We start from the raw sequence: 18,887 nt of genomic DNA on the forward strand, positions 1-18,887 counted from the left end.
TAGATGCTGTATTTATACATTATTGTATAATCAAAACTATCTTACAATCTATAAGAAAAAAAATACAATTGAGAAGCTATTAAGAATCACCTTCTCTCTGTTTGTTGGCCTTATAGTTTAAAATTACTTATTTGGTTTGGTTTTGATTTTCCCTATTTGTAGAGAGTATTATGTGAAAAGGAAGAGTACCTATCTTTGTTTTGCTTTGGTTGTGAAAGACAGATAACAACAGCTCAGCTAGGTATTTATTTAACAACATCTTTGTCATGCATGGGTGAAAAAGTAGGAAATCATCTCTCTTGAGACTCAGATTGGGAATCTAACTCTTACCAGGAGAGTTTGAAGAAATTCCCGGATAAAGTTAAATGATCAATACACATTAACCAGTAAAATATATGTAAATATGTAATCCTATATAAAAACTAAGAGGATAATCCTGTACATTTTTTTTTTCCCCTCCTTGTTTTCTTTGTTTGTTTGGGTTTTTTTTTAGGTCTTAATTCAATTATGCCGTCTTACTGGTAACACTGAGACACCTGTGCTGCAGCTGGATATTGTAGGGTTAGGCACTGAACTTAAATTAAGAACATTTGACATGACTGCAAATGCTTTCCTTCGTGAAGTTTGTCTGCTGTGCCCAGAGTATATGGGTAAGGATTTATAGTCTGATCAAAAAATTATTCACAAACAACACTGTGAATTTGTCTTCAAAAAGCCTGTGGGGCTTTCTTTTGTCAACTGGGGAAGACTTGCTTTCAAAATTGAGGGGGGAAGTCATTCAGGAGCTCATTCTCTTAGTAATGCTTTGGTAAATATGTTCTAGTGCTGATGATTTTAGTAGAAACACCTAACTATTTTAGGTCTGCAGAAGACATTTTGTGATTAAATAGTAATGACAGCTAGTAGCCTAGTTTGTAGTCTATAGATGATTAAAAGAGTTGTAGAAAACTTGTCAATTTTTTTTCTTAAAAAAAAAATCTTTTTTATTCTTTTGGGTTTTTTTAAGATGATAATGACAAGCCAGTTTACATAATTACTACTTTGGATAATGTAGAAGATGATCTTCTCACTCTGGAGTACATAAAGGTGAGAAAAGAGCAGACTTTGCTTTTGAATTGTAAGCCAATCATAAACAGTACAGTATTATTGAGCAATTGTTGAATGTTTTTCCTTACATATTCATTCCTTTACATACTGAGTGTCATGTGCAAAGTCTGTCTGCTCCCTAAACAGATTAACTTGTACATCTTAAGTTGTAGTGGTTTTTGAAATAAATTCTCTCTAATTAAATCTGCAAACTTCTCCTGATTTGTTTGTTTATGTGCACTTTTGGTGGAATAGGCTGATATTAATGGACCGGAACTGAAAACTGCCTATCAGAATGTTCTACAGAAAATGAAGGTATGATATCTTCTATCTCTCTAATTTTCTAGATAGAAAATTAGAAAATTAATTTCTATCTAATTGTCTATCTACCTATCTATCTAATTTTCTCATTGTGGGAAGAGAGGCATATTGGATAAACATAATTTGTTCTTTTAGGTGAACTTTTCATCTTTAGATGTTCATTTGCATACTGAAGCTCTGCTGAATGCTATGAACTACCTGAACAATCTTCTACCCAAACAAGAAACTAAAGTTGCAGAAGAACCAGTCCATGAAAAAACAGAGGAGAAGAAGGATGTTCTTAAGAAACTCAGTAAGTTTCTTTATTCCTTTTTTTTCTCTTTTCATTCCTCTCTCTTCACTTAGTTAAGCAAGGAAGAAAACAGACATATTTTCTATTTTTGTAAGCCTGTCAATGACTTTTGAAATAAGAAGTTTTGTTTAGGGCATATTTACGTATCCACTTGTCTCGTCCCACTCGGTGGGTTGCGAGATGGGTGAATCTTTTTGATTCCCTGGGGATTTGTGTACCGACAAAGGCGGATCTCCGCTCGGCAGAGCCGCAGGCCTGTAGAGTCATGACAATGACTCAGAGGAACAGTCAGGCTAGCAACTTTATTAACTAGCAAACTACAAACTTAACGCTGAGCAAGCTCAGCGAACGAACAGAGGCAATTTGGCAATGGAGCTATTTTCTGGGCAACCCATCACAATTCATCCAGAACTCATATGCCCAGATATATATATATATATATATATATAGTGGAAGAGTAGAGGAAAAGAGAAGTGAGAAAGGGAAAAGAGAAGAGAGGAGGATAAAGGAAAGGAAAGGTATCGCCACCCTTGGATCCCGCGATGACGGTGACAGACGTGGCAATCCTCCGGTGGTGGGTGTGCGCTGTTCCCTGGGGAAGGAGTCTCTTTATACTCTAATCCCTGCCTCAGGTCACACCCCTGGAGGACTTATGTTGTTCTGGTCCTCAAAAGTTTGCAGGCGCTGGGGGAGGGGGGTGGTTGCGAGGAGTTTCATTCCAAGTTTCGGGTGGTTGTAGGCCCATTCCTTAGATAAAACTCTGTGTGACCTCTGGCCGTAGATGGTAACTGTGCATCCTCCGACGCTCTCTTCTCATCCCGTGCTAGCCGACTTGTTGCACCTTATCTCGCTACAATATTTGAGACAGTATCTCTTTCAGTGTCTTGCAAGACAATACCTCTCTTCCGAAAAGCTCTCCCCATCCCATGCTAGCTGACTTGCCACAAATCGCGCCTCATCTCTCCACAATGTTTGAGACATTAACTCTTTCAGTCTCTCACACCACTTCACAGCCTTTTTTAATTTCAGTGGTAATAAGAATGTTAGCCATCAGAGTACTATGGAGTAGCAAGGGTGTACTCTTATTCTCTGGCTGGAAGCGTGTAAGTGAGGAATAACTATATAATTAGAGGCAAGGTAGATGCTGCAGCTGTTGACATTTCCTGAGGTAGAAATACTAAGCATGTTTTTTGAAGATATGTATTCAAATTCACTTAATTATGATAATTTGCATTGAATGGTGGCTTACTGGCAGTGATTATGTTCCTAATGGTGTTCTCCCACATAATGAGAAAAGTGGGTTTGCGTTACAGCATTTGTGCAGAATGGGTGTTTATAAAAAGTAAGGAAATAAAAAAACGTTATGAGTTAGAAAATTTAGCATGCAGGTGAAAACTTTCAGTGATAAGTGTATTAAATATATGCTAGACACTTTTGTGCTTTCCAAACAATAGCATAATTACCATTTTTCTCTAACTCCTCAGTGAAATTACTTTGTATGCTACCTTTCTTCCCATCATCAAAATATTTTTGTTGGTTTAGGTTTGCAACCTGCAGATAGGTACTTGTGTAGCAATTTATTGATGTGTAGAAATTGGCTGTAGACATTAGTACAAAATATACACTACTGCATGTCATAAATTCCAGGACAGTTTTGGTTACTAGTGATCTACTGATTTGCTGAATGGCTGAATAAATAAGAAGTCCTTGCATGGTGGAAGATGGCTTTAGCATTTTCAATCTTTTGTTATAAGAGGCTGGTAATAGCATTCATTAGTATCAATTACTGTGTTTTTAGGGACACATAAGTAGAATATTAATTCCTGCAATTTGAGCGAAATCTGGTGAGCCTCCTCATGTTTATCAAAGGTACCTAGTACTCTGTAGGTGTCTGGTTTCTATGTATAAGTTTAGGGTTCCTAGCTTTCCTTGGCCTGCAAAAGCATTAGCACTGTTGCATCCTGAAAGGGGTGCAAGCCAGTCCGTTATCCAACAATATTGATCTGAAAGAATTATTCTGCTCTAGTGACGTTAATCTCATCTTTTTCAATGTGCAGTTTTCTGACATACTGGTCAAGAGTACATGCAAAAAAAACCCCCATAAATTATCTTTTTTTGTTGGTGTGTCCCCCCCACGCTGTCTCCCCCTCCCCCCCCCCCCCTTTTTTTTTTTCCTGGGATGAATTGGGACTTGTGATTGCCTTACAGTTATTTTATTACCTTGTATTTGAGGAACATCAAACTCTTGTGATAACTTGGTTACTATGCAGTTTTATCATTCTCTGACCAAGAATTCTGCAGGTCTGATTTGTTGATAATGTTGTGCAAGAGCAAACAAACAGATCACCTCCATTTTTTTATCTTGTGGCTGGGAGCTACTTTGAAATGAATGCTTCTGTTAAATGCTCAACATTATGCCCATGACATTCATTTCTGCTCTGAGAAGGACTTCTCAGATCTTTGCAATCATTGCTTGCTGTTAGTCATAAAACACTGAGGGTCCAGCTAGTTATTAAACTGAAAAAGAAAGCACACACACAAAAACCTATGGTAGAGGATAATTCTCAAGATGATTCTAGTTGAAGTATTTTAATACTTCTCTGCATTACTGATTTCAGTAGTTCCATCATATGACTGACCACCATATGACTGATGAGATCTTTCTGAGGCTGCCTGCATTCGCTGATGTTAGTTCTTACAAGCACTTCGAGTTAAACTTCAGTACTAGTTTGATATCTTTTAAAGCCCAAGTATCACATTTGCAACATTTGGTGAGATTTTTTTGAGAATGTTAATTTGGGCTGCCTTTACAAACATATTTGTGTTTGACAAAATAGAAATATGTTTGTAAGTCTAGTGTATACTCATATTCAGTGATTAATTCACAGTGTTGCTGAGGGTTGATGATTTTATTATGGGAGGTGGGTGAGCTAGTATCCTGACTGTGTTTTTTGAAAAAGAACTTGAGACAGAAATGGTACCTGTATCAGGAAAAAAGAGTTTCAAGCTTTTGGGTGCACAGCTCTCCTTGGGGTTTGAGTATTTGTTTCCCATATGTGAATGAAATCAGTTATATTAATTTTTTAAGCGTTGTGAAAGGAAAGGTAATTATCATGTCTAGAGCCTGAGGCTCTAGAGAGAAAATAAGGTTTGTAGCCTCTCTTTTTGCGGGGAGCAGAGATGCAGGAAGATGAAAGAGAATATTTGCCTTAGGAATGATGAGAGATCAGTTGGGATGAGATGTGGGAAGAGTATTAATATGTCACACAGCCATTGTCTTTCAGCTGATGATATTTTTTTTTTATTATTCCATGAGATTATTAAGAAGTTTAGTTCCTCAGCTTGTTCTTTAAAGGTGTTTTGTAGGTCTTCATTGCATAATGGAACTGAGAAGTGAAAGGTGGAGTAATTGCTCTGTGAAAAAAAAATTCTTCCATTTAACTATTTTTTAAATTTTATTTTTTCTGTGTGTGAGATTGTTCTCTTTCATGGTGGTTGTTTGATTTCAATTATACAGGGACATGCTTGGACGCTAGATGAAATACCATTTGTATACTTATGATAGTCTGTGAACTTAAAGGGTTCTGTTCTGTGGCTTACTGAGAGCTGTGGGTGGAAGATTCAGCACTTCTCTAGCTTTGAACCATTTTGCTATGCAGGCAAACACTGAAGTGTTTAGTATCTTACAGAATTCTTGGAGGCAAAGGATTAAATTAGTTTTGTATGTATAAACATGCAACAATTAAGACTTTACACAGCTGAAAAGCTTTTATAGGTGGTCATGGAGCAGGACCTCCTGGAAACTATGCTAAGGCACATGGAAAACAAGGAGGTGATTGATGACAGCCAACACGCCTTTACTAAGGGCAAATCGTGCCTGACAAATTTGGTGGCCTTCTGCGACGGGGTTAGAGTGTTGGTGGATAAGAGAAGAGCAACTGATGTCATCTGCCTGGACTTGTGCAAAGCGTTTGACACTGTCCTGCACAACATCCTTGTCTCTAAATTGGAGAGACATGGATTTGACGAATGGACCACTCGGTGGATAAGGAGTTGGCTGGATGGTTGCACTCAGACTTGTGGTCAGTGGCTCGATGTCTGTGCAGAGGGCAGTGATGAGTTGTGTTCCTCAGGGATCGGTATTGGGACCGGTGCTGTTTAACATCTTTGGTGACATCGATAGTGGGATTGAGTGCACGCTCAGGAATTTTGCCACGACACCAAGCTGTGTGGTGCAGTTGACATGCTGAGGGGGAGGGATGCCATCCAGAGGGACCTTGACAGACTTGAGAGGTGGGCCCATGCAAACAGCATGAAGTCCAACAAAGCCAAGTGCAAGGTCCTGCACATGGGTCGGGGCAATCCCAAGCACAAATACGTGAGAGCAGCCCTGAGAAGAACGACTTGTGGGTGTTGGTTGATGAGAAGCTCAACATGGCCTGGCAATGTGCGCTTGCAGCCCAGAAAGCCAACCATATCCTGGGCTGCATCAAAAGAAGCATTATCAGCGGGTTGAGGGAGGTGATTCTGCCCCTCTACTGCGCTCTGGTGAGACCCCACCTGGAGTATTGCGTCCAGCCCTGGGGCCCCCAACACAAGAAGGACATCGACCTGTAGGAGCAAGTCTAGAGGAGGGCCACGGAAATGATCAGGAGGCTTGAGCACTTCTCCTATGAGGACAAGCTGAGAAAGTTGGGGTTGTTCAGCCTGGAGAAGAGAAGGTCTGGGGAGACCTTATAGCAGCCTTGCAGTACCTGAAGGGGGCCTACAAGAAAGCTAGAGAGGGACTTTTTACAAGGGCATGTCGTGATAGGACAAGGGGTAATGGCTTTAAACTGAAAGAGAGTAGATTTAAATTAGATATAAGGAAGAAATTCTTCACTATGAGGGTGGTGAGGCAGTGGAAGAGGTTGCCCAGAGAAGTTGTGGATGCCCCATCCCTGGAAGTGTCGAAGGCCAGGTTGGATGGGGCTTTGATCAACCTGGTCTAGTGGAGGGTGCCCCTGCCCATGGCAGAGGGGTTGGAACTAGGTGATCTTTAAGGTCCCTTCCAACCCAAACCATTCTATAATTCCATGATTCTCCTCCCTCCTTGCCCCCCACTCCTGTACAACTGTGCAAACTAAACTTTGACTGAGGGTGGTTATTGGTTAATTTGCCGTGATTTGTCTTCTGTTAGCAACATACGATAAAATCAGGTGACTGAAGCTGATGTATTTATGGAACCATAGCTTGATTGTGAGGGTTGAGAAAGCCTTAACATACTCACACACAATACTTAAAGGTAATATTTCATCTGAAAAGCTAGGCTGTGGGAAAAATGGGTTGAATGTTTATTACTTTTAATTTTACTGCTTTTAGCTTTGTATATAGATTACCTATAAGAATTTACCACTTAGGACTCAAAGTCCCTGAATACAAGATATGATATTTCCCTTTGTCATTTGAAGTAGCATATCACATTACTTCAGATTTGACTTTCAGAAAAAATGGACTAAGTTATTGGTTGAGTCCCTTATCTGTTGACTTATGTATTTAGCACTGAACCTGCAGATAGTGTTGTGTGGCATCAGTCATGTCTACTCAAAATGAACAGAGATTATTTCTGATAACATGAAATCAAATATTTTTACTCTTACTCAGTTTTGGGAAAACCAAGAATGGAGTAAATATTTGGACACCTCTGTTCTGAAAAGCACTATATTTGTACTTGTATCTTTTGTAGGTCTTAAGGTTGCACATACTCACTTTGAAGGATGCCCACTGTTCCTTCTCTTCAGTGTCTAGTTATATTAATGGTATTTGCACGCTTAAAATTTAAGTTTAGAAAATATAGGTTGTGGAGATTTAATAAAAAGTCATCTGCCTTATGTAAACAAGACCACTGGTTGCAGATGGCTAATCAACAGACCAGATGGAGTAGTCTATTAATGTAGTTATCATATTACCACTGTTTGAGGTAAACTGCTTAGTCCTGAATAACCTGTCTCTAATTTTGCATTGTGCTGTGTAGATGTATATTAAATGTATTTCTTGCAGTTAATAAAATACTGATGTTGATTACCACAGTTTGTGAAGTACATGAGGACTCCTGTGTATACAGTCCTGTATATACAATTCCTTTCTGTTGTACTTGCTAGGATGAGTGCAGTGCATTTCGCCATTGCTGCAGGCTTGATACAAACTAGGCTTTGGGGAAGGGATACTAAAATATTACATCTCCTCCTTGAAGAACTGTAATTTTTATTATTTTGTATTTCCCACAGCATCAAAAAAATCGAAGTATGAAGATGTCATCGACCTCAATATCTGTGCAGATTTATCATGTTTACGTATCTTTATTAGAGAGAAAAAACATAGAATAGCTGAAATTCACATTGAAGGTAGGAACAAAACTTTAATTACAAAAACACAAAACTTTGTAAACAGAATAGTCTCTATATTTTATATGTCTCTCTCTCTCTCTCTCTCTCTCTTTTTTAAGGTCTGGATAGCCAAGTGATCATGAAGAAAGCAGCAACAGAAGTGAATGCAAAATTAAAGAACATCATTATTGTGGATTCTGATGAGACAGCATTGTATAAAAAGGTATGCATTTGCATGTACCAGTGATTTCTGCATGGAATATAGATGCTAAATTGAACTTCCTTTGTGGACTCTAATCTTTAACTGTGATTTTTCTTTTCTTTTTTTTTTTTTTTTAGTAATGTTTTATGTATTTGCTGGGAGCGTTATTCTCTATAGGCAGACTGATTTCACCCCTACAACTGGTGATTGTTAGGCTGACAATGATTTTGTGCAACTGTGATGCCTAGCTGCTCATTACCCTCCTTATTTTGTTGACTTTAATGGACAGAGTTATTCAAGCTGAGATTCCAACTGAATATTTTCAGCTATTTCAAGGATTTTTTTTTTTCACTTATTGAGATAGTTGAAGCAAAAATGTCTTAGAAGTGTGAGGTACTACATTTTATTTTGGAATTCGGTTTCTCCAGCATAAGTTTTAACAGTAGAGATACTCTTTTTTTTTTTTTTCTTTTTCTTCCTAAGGCTCTTTACATCACAGGAAAAGAAGTCTTCAACTTTAGAATGATATCATATGTGAATGCTACAGATGGCATTGCATATACAAATATGGATGTTGTTGACAATCGTATTTACCTAACTGTTGGGTGTATTCAAGTAGTTTTTGTCAACAAGTTTGTTTCATCTATTTTGGTAAGTTAAATTTTCCAGATACCATTCCTTAGCATCCACATAACATTGTCAGAGCTAGAAAAGATAAAGCATTCCATATGGGGTGGTGCCTGTTTGTGTAAGAACTCTTACATACTATTATAAAAACTTCACTGGGATTGGTGGCTGGGCTATTTACTTTTCTTCTCCATATGATTGTTATTGTGGAGTGGGTGGCTAAGCAACAATATTTGCTATTATTGTTAGTAATTTTTTTCTTTAAATGACTTGTGGCAGCTTTTAGGTATACACACTGTTCGTTGTTTCTAACACTGAAATATAAGTAATAAACCATGAAAATTTATGCCTTTTCCATAAATTCTGCTAAGTAAATCTATCTGTTACACTCCATATGAGTAAACAAAATATAATTCATACAAGTCATGTTACAAGATCATTGCTGTTACCATCTGATGTGCCAAATATTTAGTATGGAAATTTATTTTTATATATAGGCATACTTTATCATGTTGCGGGGGGGAGATTATCCTATTAAAGAATTCAGAAAAAATGCATAGCAAAAATAGTATCTTAAGATGGTTTGCTGTTTAAAGAACTATGATTCTTAGTGCTTTTGAAGTAGTATAATTCTTAATAAAATTCCTGAGATCTGTATTCTTTTCCTAGGCTTTTATAAATAACTTTCAAGCTGCCAAGGAAGCTCTTACTGAGGCAACTGTTCAAGCAGCAGAGAAAGCAGCTACAGGTGTAAAAGAGCTAGCAGAGCGTAGTTCCCGTTTGGCACTAGATATCAATATTAAAGCACCTGTTGTTATAGTTCCACAGTCAGCAATGTCTGAGAATGTCCTGGTGGCTGATCTTGGTTTAATCACGGTGAAGAACCAATTCTTTATCGCTAAAACAAAAACACGGTATAATCTCCCGCCTGTTGTTGACTCTATGACGGTGAAATTGAGTGAACTAAAGTTATACAGGTAATGTAATGTCAAGATTTTTTTAAATTCATGTAATCCTTTTGGGATACTTCAGTTGGAGAGCTTTCAGAAGTTGTTATCAAAATAATTAGTTAACGGTTGGTGGTTGATGGATACACTATTATCTTGAAATAGAATGGCAAATTAATAAAGATTTTGTAAAAGCAATTAAAATGTATGGTTTAGGAGAAATAGCAATCTATACATCTTTTAATGGAAGCAAATGTTTGTTTAGGGAATATTGTGTAGACTTGTATATCATTCACTACTTTGGGACATGTTATACCCGTTTACAAATGGGTATTTTTATGGTGTTTTCAAGCTATACATAGGACGAAAGATATCAAGTCAGGTAGCCGTAAAGTAGTGTTTGAAAATGGGCCTTGGTGCAGGGGATTGGGAGGGGGAGAGGGAAGGGGATTTTCAAACACAGGTGAAGAGTACTGAAGAAAGAAGGAATTGCGCTGCAGTGGAGAGCAGATAAGAGGTCCTAACTTGCAAGAGGTTAGTATGTTGCAGTGCCTGGTATGTGCCTGATGTGTCCTCTCCCTGCCAAGAAAAGATGTCAAGTTGGTGGAGTGAGGCTTTAACTAGAGATACTAGGAGTAGTATGAAGATTGTTTTACAGTACTATTCAAAAAGATGAGGAAAAGACAGAAATGTGTTTCTTAGAATGTGTAAGTGAAATATGTTAAGCTGGGAGTATTTTGTTTCTGTTCACAGATCATGCTATGAGCAGGGTTCATTGCAAACTGAAATACAGTTGCTGCAGCCACTCAATCTGGAAGTAGCTGTTGAACGGAATTTAGCTGCTGCATGGTATAATGAAGTTCCTGATATTGAAATATCTGGCCGCCTCAAGCCTATGAATGTAAGCACTCATTTCTGAAAGCAGCTGTTAAAATATCCATGGAAAATGGATTAATTCTTCTGCCCAGAGAAGTCCAAGTTCCTTAGTTAGGGTATTGTTTGATTTCAAGACATATAGGTAGAGTGGATTTTGTTGTTTCATAGGGAAAAAAGAAGTGAATAGCTTTCTGTTCTAATCTAAGCTCTGTATTTCATCTGTGATACTGCAGGCAGAATTTGTACTATATATTACTGTTGCTAGTTAGAAATGGGTATGCTGTTATATCCTTCTTCTACCTGTCAGTGTCTTTCAAAGAAGGATTGGAAAAAGGTGGGGCTTATTGGTCTGTTCATTAGCAGCGCGATCACCTGCTGAATTCATACCCGTGACAAGCATGAGTATGAGTTAGTGCACGTGCTCATTTAAATTTAACATCAAAAATTATAAAGCTTGTCCGTTGTATGAGGAAAACCAATTTGCCAAATTTTGAAATAGAACTAGTAACAGTTACTGTAAAGTACCTTGTGACTAAATGCGGATAACAATTTTGGACGACTATGTGTCAAACTATATGTATACGACTTCTGACATTCAATTTCTAAATTGTAGCTTTGTAAAGAAAATTTGTGGACAAAAACTAAATAATGTGTGAATGACTTCTGATTTCTAGAAGTTATTGTAAGGGGTTGTGTGGACTTGAGAAAAACATTTCACTTGGTTCTTTAGTCTCCTAAACAGAGACTCAGATGAGATTAATTTGGTTTATCTGTTTATTTGTAAACTTGGATTTTAGTTACCAAAAGTTTCATGAACTGAGTTGTTCTGAGTTTAATAACAATCTGTTTTTTAAGCTAATTCTCAGTCAGGAAGATATTACCACAATATTGAGGACACTAAATGAAAATATAGGAGGAAGCTCTGGTGCATCAACATCTTTACCAGAACCAAAAGATACGACTAGCCATTCTAGTGATATGCATAGTACTTCACAGCACTCTGCAGGTAATGTTTTCTAAAATTACGTGTGGTCTAGCATTTTTAGGTATTACTGTCAATTTGTTATTTCTGTGGAAATTGCCTTTATGAAAGGATGCCAGATTCAGTTGTTTTTAACATTATGCCTCTATTATCTTGACATTGTGATTTGAGCTGTACCCAGCAATAATGACTAGGAGCAACTGGGCCACTATAGTGAGTTTTGTAGCATGATGTGTTTTAATGTAAGGTCTTATTCTACTGGCAATAATGTGATGAGCACCCGGAAGTCTGTCAGCTGGATTTGGTAAAAATCCCAATTTTGGAAAGTTGCTATGTTACTCTTTCCTGTGTATGCTGGTTCTGTTGCTGTTCAGTTTTAGATCTGTTCATCTTGTCATGATGATGGCATCCCTAAAAGTTGTCCCTATTCAGTAGGCATCATTGCCCATAAACTGTTCAGTACACACTAAAAGAAAAAAAAAGCAAGTAAGGTTAAGAAAAGAACCTTTTGTTGAACTCTTCTATTAAATGTGAAAAATAGCAAAAACGTGGCAAGAGGAACAAATGAGGATGAAAGTAAACTTGTATTCTTTGTAACATTCTTGCACACAGTACCATATAACGTTAAGGGAAGTTGTACATTTATGTCTTAAAGATGGTAAAAATTGCATGTAGAATATGTAAGTGGAGTATTTTATTTTCTCAAACATTGTGTGATTTTGCTTAAAGTAATTACAGAGAGCACGGTAAGCATATCCTAAGTGTGGATGGATTTACATGTGGAAGAAAAGGGAAGTTGTCTTTATAGTCATTAGTGAGGTTATTGGTTTTGGTTTGTCCGTCCTCCCCCCCCCCCCCCCCCCCCCCCCCTTATTTTCAGTCATATATTTTTTTTAAATATTAAGTCTTTTTCTCATTTCTGGAAGGTGTAACTGTTGTGACATCGGCTGTGGTGGAATTGCATTCACCTATGAAAATAAAAACAACACTAAAGCTGGACTTCAGATTCGACTCTCTGACTTTAGTATTGTATAGTCCAAATTCAAAACAGGTAAATATAATTTTGTTTACAAAGAGAAAGAAACAGCTTTAAGGTTGCCTAGAGTCCTGGAAATTCTGAACAGGAATAATTTAATTTACGAGCAGAGCAAGTGATTTCTAGCAATAGTAACAAACATGATGAAAATGATAAACAGCTATTTTAACTAAATCACATGGCAGATATTACAGGAAAGAGAATAACCAGTGGTAGCACATAATATGTGGCATCATCTGTGAACTGACTAAAACTTTACTGAAAACTTATCTTAGTTTAAAGTACAGTTTGGGAAATAAAAAAGCAGAGAGATACAACCTATTCTTTAGTTACACACATGTATGTGTGGACACACACACATATATAAATAAAATCGTGGAGAGAGATTTTGAATTTGTATTACAGTATGAATTTATTCTTCTTGTTTTAAATTTACAAAACTTGTCAGCAAGTGTCTGACTAAAAGTTTGGTAATATTTTATTGTAACCTTATAGTCTTTTATTTTAGATTTTGAACAATTTTCCCATATCTGGCTAAACACTACATAGTCATAAGAGACAATACTTAATTTCTTATTTGGTGTCTTTGCGTATACTATGTATTTTCAAACAGCAAACAAACCAAAATGGCATATGACAATTCTACTTTCCTTTAAACATTGCCTCCCTCTCACTAATGTAAGCTTGCTTTAGCAAGCTGGTAGAAGGGTAAAGCTTTGCTTTTTTCAGTTTTCTCTGTATGTTATTGATTTTTGTTGTCTTTCGAATTACCAGTGAGTTTATTTAATATATTATTATTAGAAATCTTACCAGTTAGAATAAAGCTGTATATCATACCTATGTATTATTTCCACTACCTGTAAGGAAAACTACAGGCATATTTTCATTTGATTTAAACAGGTTACAAATTTGGATCAGAGAGATGACCTTTTGAAGCTTGCAGAGTTTAAGTTAGTTTTGATGTCAGCTGCTGTCAAAATGTTATCAGATGGTTCAATGAATGCTTCAGTCAAGCTGGCAAACTGTACTTTAGATGATAAAAGACAGTCAATCCAGAAGGCTACACCAAGGTCTGTATTTTGACATAAATTGCTGTTTATTGGAGTTTGACAAAGAGTTCCAAATTTTTCTATTTTACTATTCTGTTAAAACTGCAATTGTTTTGCTGTAGGTGGTTCTTAAAGTACATGTTACTGTAGAATTATGTGTCTTACTTGCCTTTCGTTCCACATGTTGTTTATGAGAGACCGATATAAATGCTAGAAACAAACTTTAAATATGAAATAAAACAAACTTTAAATATGAAATAAAACAAACTTTGAATATGAAATTAATAAATGCATATAGAAACAAATTTCACTTTCAGCTTTAATAAACTGCTGGCTAAGTAAGACTAAGATTTTTTTTTTTCATGAAGAGTAACAAACTTCAGTGAAGTATACTACTTTTGATATGTAAACAAGGAATTGTGACAGTTTGACTTGTTAAAATTATGAACACCTTTATTTGCCAATACATGGGAGTCCAGTTAGTTTTGAAGTTTTGTAGAATTTGTTAATGTTTTTATTGTTCATGTTTTAAAATTTTTGGTGTTACTTTTTAAATTCAGTCTTGTTAATGTATTGCAGCTGGAGTGACAATCTTGATTTTTTTCAGTATTTGTGGCTGGTTTTTTATTGTCTCATTAAGTGCTGCCTTAATGGTCTTTCAGGATGGTGGAAATGAAACATGGATTTGAAAAAAAAGTTATGGTGGATATCAGCTATAAGCAGGGGAGAGATGGCACTGTTCTTGATGTGATTGTCCAAGAGATATACCTTTGTGCAAGCATGGAGTTTCTACTTACTGTAGCAGATATATTCCTAAAGGCTAATGCAGAAAGTGCTGCTGCACAGAGAAGTCTGAAACAGTCACTACCTTTAAAGGAGCAAGGTATATACTGGAAATATTTAAAAATTTGTATTTAAATATCCATTTAATTTTGGTATTGTAATACTATTTTAAAAATTATGATACTCCTTTTATGCTGTTTCCTGTGTTTGTATGTATAGAACAGCTTCTTATAAGCATTGATGTTTCTTTCTTTGCATCATGGAAATTGGTTCATGTACCTCGGTCTCTATTTCCAAATGAAGCTTTGTCTTACCAGACAAAGGAAATACCTAGAAATGTATGTCTAAAATAAAATAGAAAGGGGAAGGGACAAGTACAGCTAGCACTCTCTAGGTTTGTTTGGCTATCTTTGCAGTCTCAACAAAGCTTATAATGATGATTACCACCATCATAATTTTCATACTTCCTGAGAACGGTGGAGCATACTGTATTATGCTTAAATATGAATTCAGCCTGCCAGATATTGCTGCCTAGAAATGTTGTCATTTCACTTGTCCACTGACGTGCATTTCTCCGTACATCAGGAAACAGGCTTTTAGCTTGAGTGCCCAATTTGTTCTTTGTAGTGCAGGACCCTATACCTGACATCAGAAATTAGTCCATTAGAGCATCAGAGCAGGAAATGGGCAATTTATGCTTCCACGCCTCAGGTAGTTCTTCACATCAGGTCTGGAAAGCAAGTCCCTTTTTTTGTGTTTTTGTTTTCCTGTCTCCTAAATATCTTAGTTGTGTCCACCTCAGCTAGGCCTGCTGTGATTATTTAGTAGATGAACAAAATCGAAACAAATTAGGAAGTCTTACGTAGAGTGTATTGGTACTGCAAATGGTTACATCAAGCACTAGTAAAGGCTGCATTACTCTCCTAAAAAAATGTGTGTTTTGCTTCTCCAGAGAGCAGAAAATATGTCCAGCGTTTTCATAAGACCCTATCATAGCTGGCTGATGTAGATATTTAGTGAAGCTGATACATTTGCTAGTGTCAGAGGTAATAACAGTGGTGATACTGTTACCCTTTCCATTTTGACGAAGAAGCTTTGTGGAATCTTTTGTTGCATCTGAAAGTAATTAGAGCTTTTAATGGTTTTGTATCTCCAGTGAAGAGCCTAGAAAGAATTCAGTTGCAGCGATCTACAGGTTTTCTGACACCAGTTATGCTAGACCTTATCACTAAATCTTTAAAATGTCTCTATAAGTTATGAGAGAGATGTAAATAATGACAATTTAATCTTTGAACAATTAATCTAATTTAATTCATATTTTTGAAGCACCTGTGCAGCCTCTATCTACAATGGAAATGAACATTGTTGTTAAAAATCCAGAGATTGTGTTTGTGGCTGATTTAACAAGAAGTGATGCTCCTGCATTGGTGGTTACAACACAGTGTGAGGTCTTCATTAAAAATAGCCCTGAAAGGTACAGCATGACAGCTGCTGTTAAAGAGATACAAATGAAAGCATGCCCATTTCTTCCAGAAAAAAGGAAAGGGAATGTTACTACGGTGAGTTTGCAAACATCCAGTTTTTATTTAAAAGGTGCTGTGTAACTTCTACTACTAGAATGCAAGTTATTTCTGAAGCTTTCATCATTAGAATGTATATCACAGATATATCGGTAAACTTTGCAGCTAACTTATTTTGTTGATTTTTATTCTGTTTTGTCTGATATGCCAAAAGCATCATCTTGATCTGTGGCTTTGAGGTTTGCTTTGTACGACAAGCTAAAATTAAGAGCCCAGAGAAATAAAATGTTAATAATCTCTTATATCCTGTGTAGGCTAAATAAATAGAATTTTATTAGTATACACTATTTCAAATGCAATATAGTAAATTTGGAATACTTTCAGCCTGAAACTTTGCATTAAATAGCTATGTAAGTGAATAACAAAGGATCACAGACAGAATGGGAAGTATCTATTATGAAATAGATTACTTATGGTATGCTGTTCATAAACTCCTTTGTGTTAAGGTCCATAGATCCATTATATTAAAACCACCTATTTATATTTTGGCCACAGAATCAGACTTGTTAGTTACTGGCCAGGTGGGAATGCACTGAATCCTGGTGCTTCTTACAGCTTTTCTGCCTCTACAGCAGACTATACTTCAGTTAACTGTGTAATGATATTGTTGTATCAGAGAAAAAAATCAATTTGACAGTATATCCAACTGTTATTTGTGTCCTCAGACCACAGATGAATTTTGAACAACGAGTCTTTTCAGCCCTGTGTTAATGCCTGCTTACTTTATGGAGCTATGTAGGAAAGACCAAAGCTATCAGCACAGAGGACTGGGACTTCCACTTCATCTCCTTATCAGATACTTTCATAGCAGCTCGGTTTACTTTTTAGGTAGTAATGCAAAAAACAGATTGCATTAATCTGTTAACAATCTAGTCATTGAGAAAGTGATCCACTTGCACTGATAGCCACAACACAGTGCAAAGTTGCTTGACTTCCATTTCCGTAGCTAGCGAATGTGGCACAAATGTGGCTAGCTTTGTAGAAAGCAATTAGAAGGCTTCACACCAAGCTTTCCCTCTTACAGGAATATCTTCTGCCAGAATCTCTTATCTCAGACTGTGGAGACAGAGAAAAAGACCTGTATCTGACAGGATGCTTGTGCTATAAAGAGGGGAAAAAACTTCAGAGGACCTTAGTTTTAATGCTTAAAACGTAGCTTCTTTGAAAGATTTAGAAAGTTCTTGAGACAGTAGTAAAGGTCAAAAAAGACGATGTTCTCTGCAGGTAGCAGCATAACTGCCCCTTTGGAAAACATGTATGTAAGGAAATCTCTGAACCCAGGTTTTCCGTAAGCAATACGATTTCAGTCTGGGAAAATACTCAGAGAAATGGAGATTCAGATGACAATCCATGGCCTTCTTTAGTCAAGAAAGAAAACATATGGTATGAGGTTATATGAAGATTACAAGATTTCTGAAGGCTGATATCAATGTAAAATCTTCACATCACTAAACTTTGGGGACATTAGTGATGGATGAATGCATCCTCTTGGTGAACGGGTTTCCCCAGATACCCAGCAAACTAGCCTCTGGCTTTAGAGTAGCACGAGTGATGAGGTTCTTTCTGTACACTTCTCACATGTGCCTTGGTCTAAAGAAGAATATGTTATTTTTCATTCCTGGCTATAACACAGGAAAAAAAAATGAGCAGCAAAGGATAAAATAATAATATGGACAAAAAATTCTGTGAGATCAAACACACTTGGGAAAAGTGTGGTAAAACTTATTCAGGGTGTTTCTATGCCCCCAGCATCTGATTCAGATATGGACAGAGATGTTGGGAAAGATTGCAAAATCAAAAACAGTAATTTCAAACCATATTGAAAGACTTATCTTCTCAGGTAGGGACTGGAGAGCAAATTTTTCCTGTCAATACAGTATCAGTAGAGTCTAACTACATCTGAGTGCTTTATTAATCACTTAGCACTATGATTTTGTTTATAGTGTACCTTAGATTTGGTTTTGGTAAACCTTGGCAAGTGGGAGTATGCAAGGACTGATTGTAAAGTAAAGCTGGAACTGAGTGATTGTGGTTCAAACAGTGATATTTTTATTCAGGAAAACTCTAACTGTTGTTGCTGTGTTGTCCTTAACTGAAAAGTCTGGTTGTCCTCAAAAGTCACAGGCATGGTGATGTGGTGTATTTGAAGACATGTGCAGACTTTACCTAAAGAATGGAGTTACTGAAGTGTAATGCACTTTACTGTAGCTGGCATTTGAATCTTTAATGATTGAGAATGGCTGAGGTGATGCTTCCGATACGTTTTTCTCTACATTTGAACACGTTAGTAGTGTTCAGATTAGTCTTAATTTTGAAGAACCAAATAATGGTAACTTTTCCTTTTGGTACTTTTGCTGTGTAGTATTTAAAAGTATGTGATTTTTATTTAACATGTGCTTTTACTCTTTTGTATAGGTATTACAGCCTTGTGACTTCTTCTTTGAAATGAAACAGTCAGGTACTAATCCACAGACAGCTGATCTAACGATTAAATCTCTAACAATAAAAGTAGGTAGACTTTCATTGTGTTTTTAGTTCTCCACTACTTCCTGCTCAGAAGGCTTTGAAGTTGCTTGTGGGATATGTTTCTTAAAAAAAAATAAAATCAGGAATGACTGAAGTGGGGAATTGTTTCTTCTTCATCAGGTCACCTACCTGTTTAGCATCTGAAAATAAAGAAAATTTAAGATTAACACTCATGTCACAATACTTTGGTTTTGGAATCTGTGTTTTATAAAATG

General features: G+C 36.7%; 1 protein-coding gene across 4 annotated transcripts in view; it reads left to right on the forward strand.

Annotated features, from left to right (window-relative positions):
- VPS13A (vacuolar protein sorting 13 homolog A) overlaps positions 1 to 18,887 on the forward strand; it is a 113,971-nt gene that overhangs the window by 42,978 nt on the left and 52,106 nt on the right. For all 4 annotated transcript variants that reach the window (XR_012778922.1, XM_075526312.1, XM_075526314.1 and 1 more), the window contains exons 26-40: positions 494 to 650; positions 1,007 to 1,086; positions 1,342 to 1,401; positions 1,543 to 1,699; positions 7,966 to 8,082; positions 8,184 to 8,287; positions 8,750 to 8,917; positions 9,563 to 9,870; positions 10,594 to 10,741; positions 11,572 to 11,722; positions 12,625 to 12,749; positions 13,635 to 13,804; positions 14,446 to 14,666; positions 15,893 to 16,125; positions 18,562 to 18,654. Coding sequence is in view for 3 of the 4 variants with exons in the window: in XM_075526312.1 (XP_075382427.1) it covers positions 494 to 650; positions 1,007 to 1,086; positions 1,342 to 1,401; positions 1,543 to 1,699; positions 7,966 to 8,082; positions 8,184 to 8,287; positions 8,750 to 8,917; positions 9,563 to 9,870; positions 10,594 to 10,741; positions 11,572 to 11,722; positions 12,625 to 12,749; positions 13,635 to 13,804; positions 14,446 to 14,666; positions 15,893 to 16,125; positions 18,562 to 18,654 (2,292 nt within the window). In the remaining variant the exon portion in view is untranslated. The remainder of the gene's footprint in view (positions 1 to 493; positions 651 to 1,006; positions 1,087 to 1,341; positions 1,402 to 1,542; positions 1,700 to 7,965; positions 8,083 to 8,183; positions 8,288 to 8,749; positions 8,918 to 9,562; positions 9,871 to 10,593; positions 10,742 to 11,571; positions 11,723 to 12,624; positions 12,750 to 13,634; positions 13,805 to 14,445; positions 14,667 to 15,892; positions 16,126 to 18,561; positions 18,655 to 18,887) is intronic.

Source organism: Mycteria americana, chromosome Z (genome assembly GCF_035582795.1).
Source record: "Mycteria americana isolate JAX WOST 10 ecotype Jacksonville Zoo and Gardens chromosome Z, USCA_MyAme_1.0, whole genome shotgun sequence".
NCBI lineage: Eukaryota > Metazoa > Chordata > Aves > Ciconiiformes > Ciconiidae > Mycteria > Mycteria americana.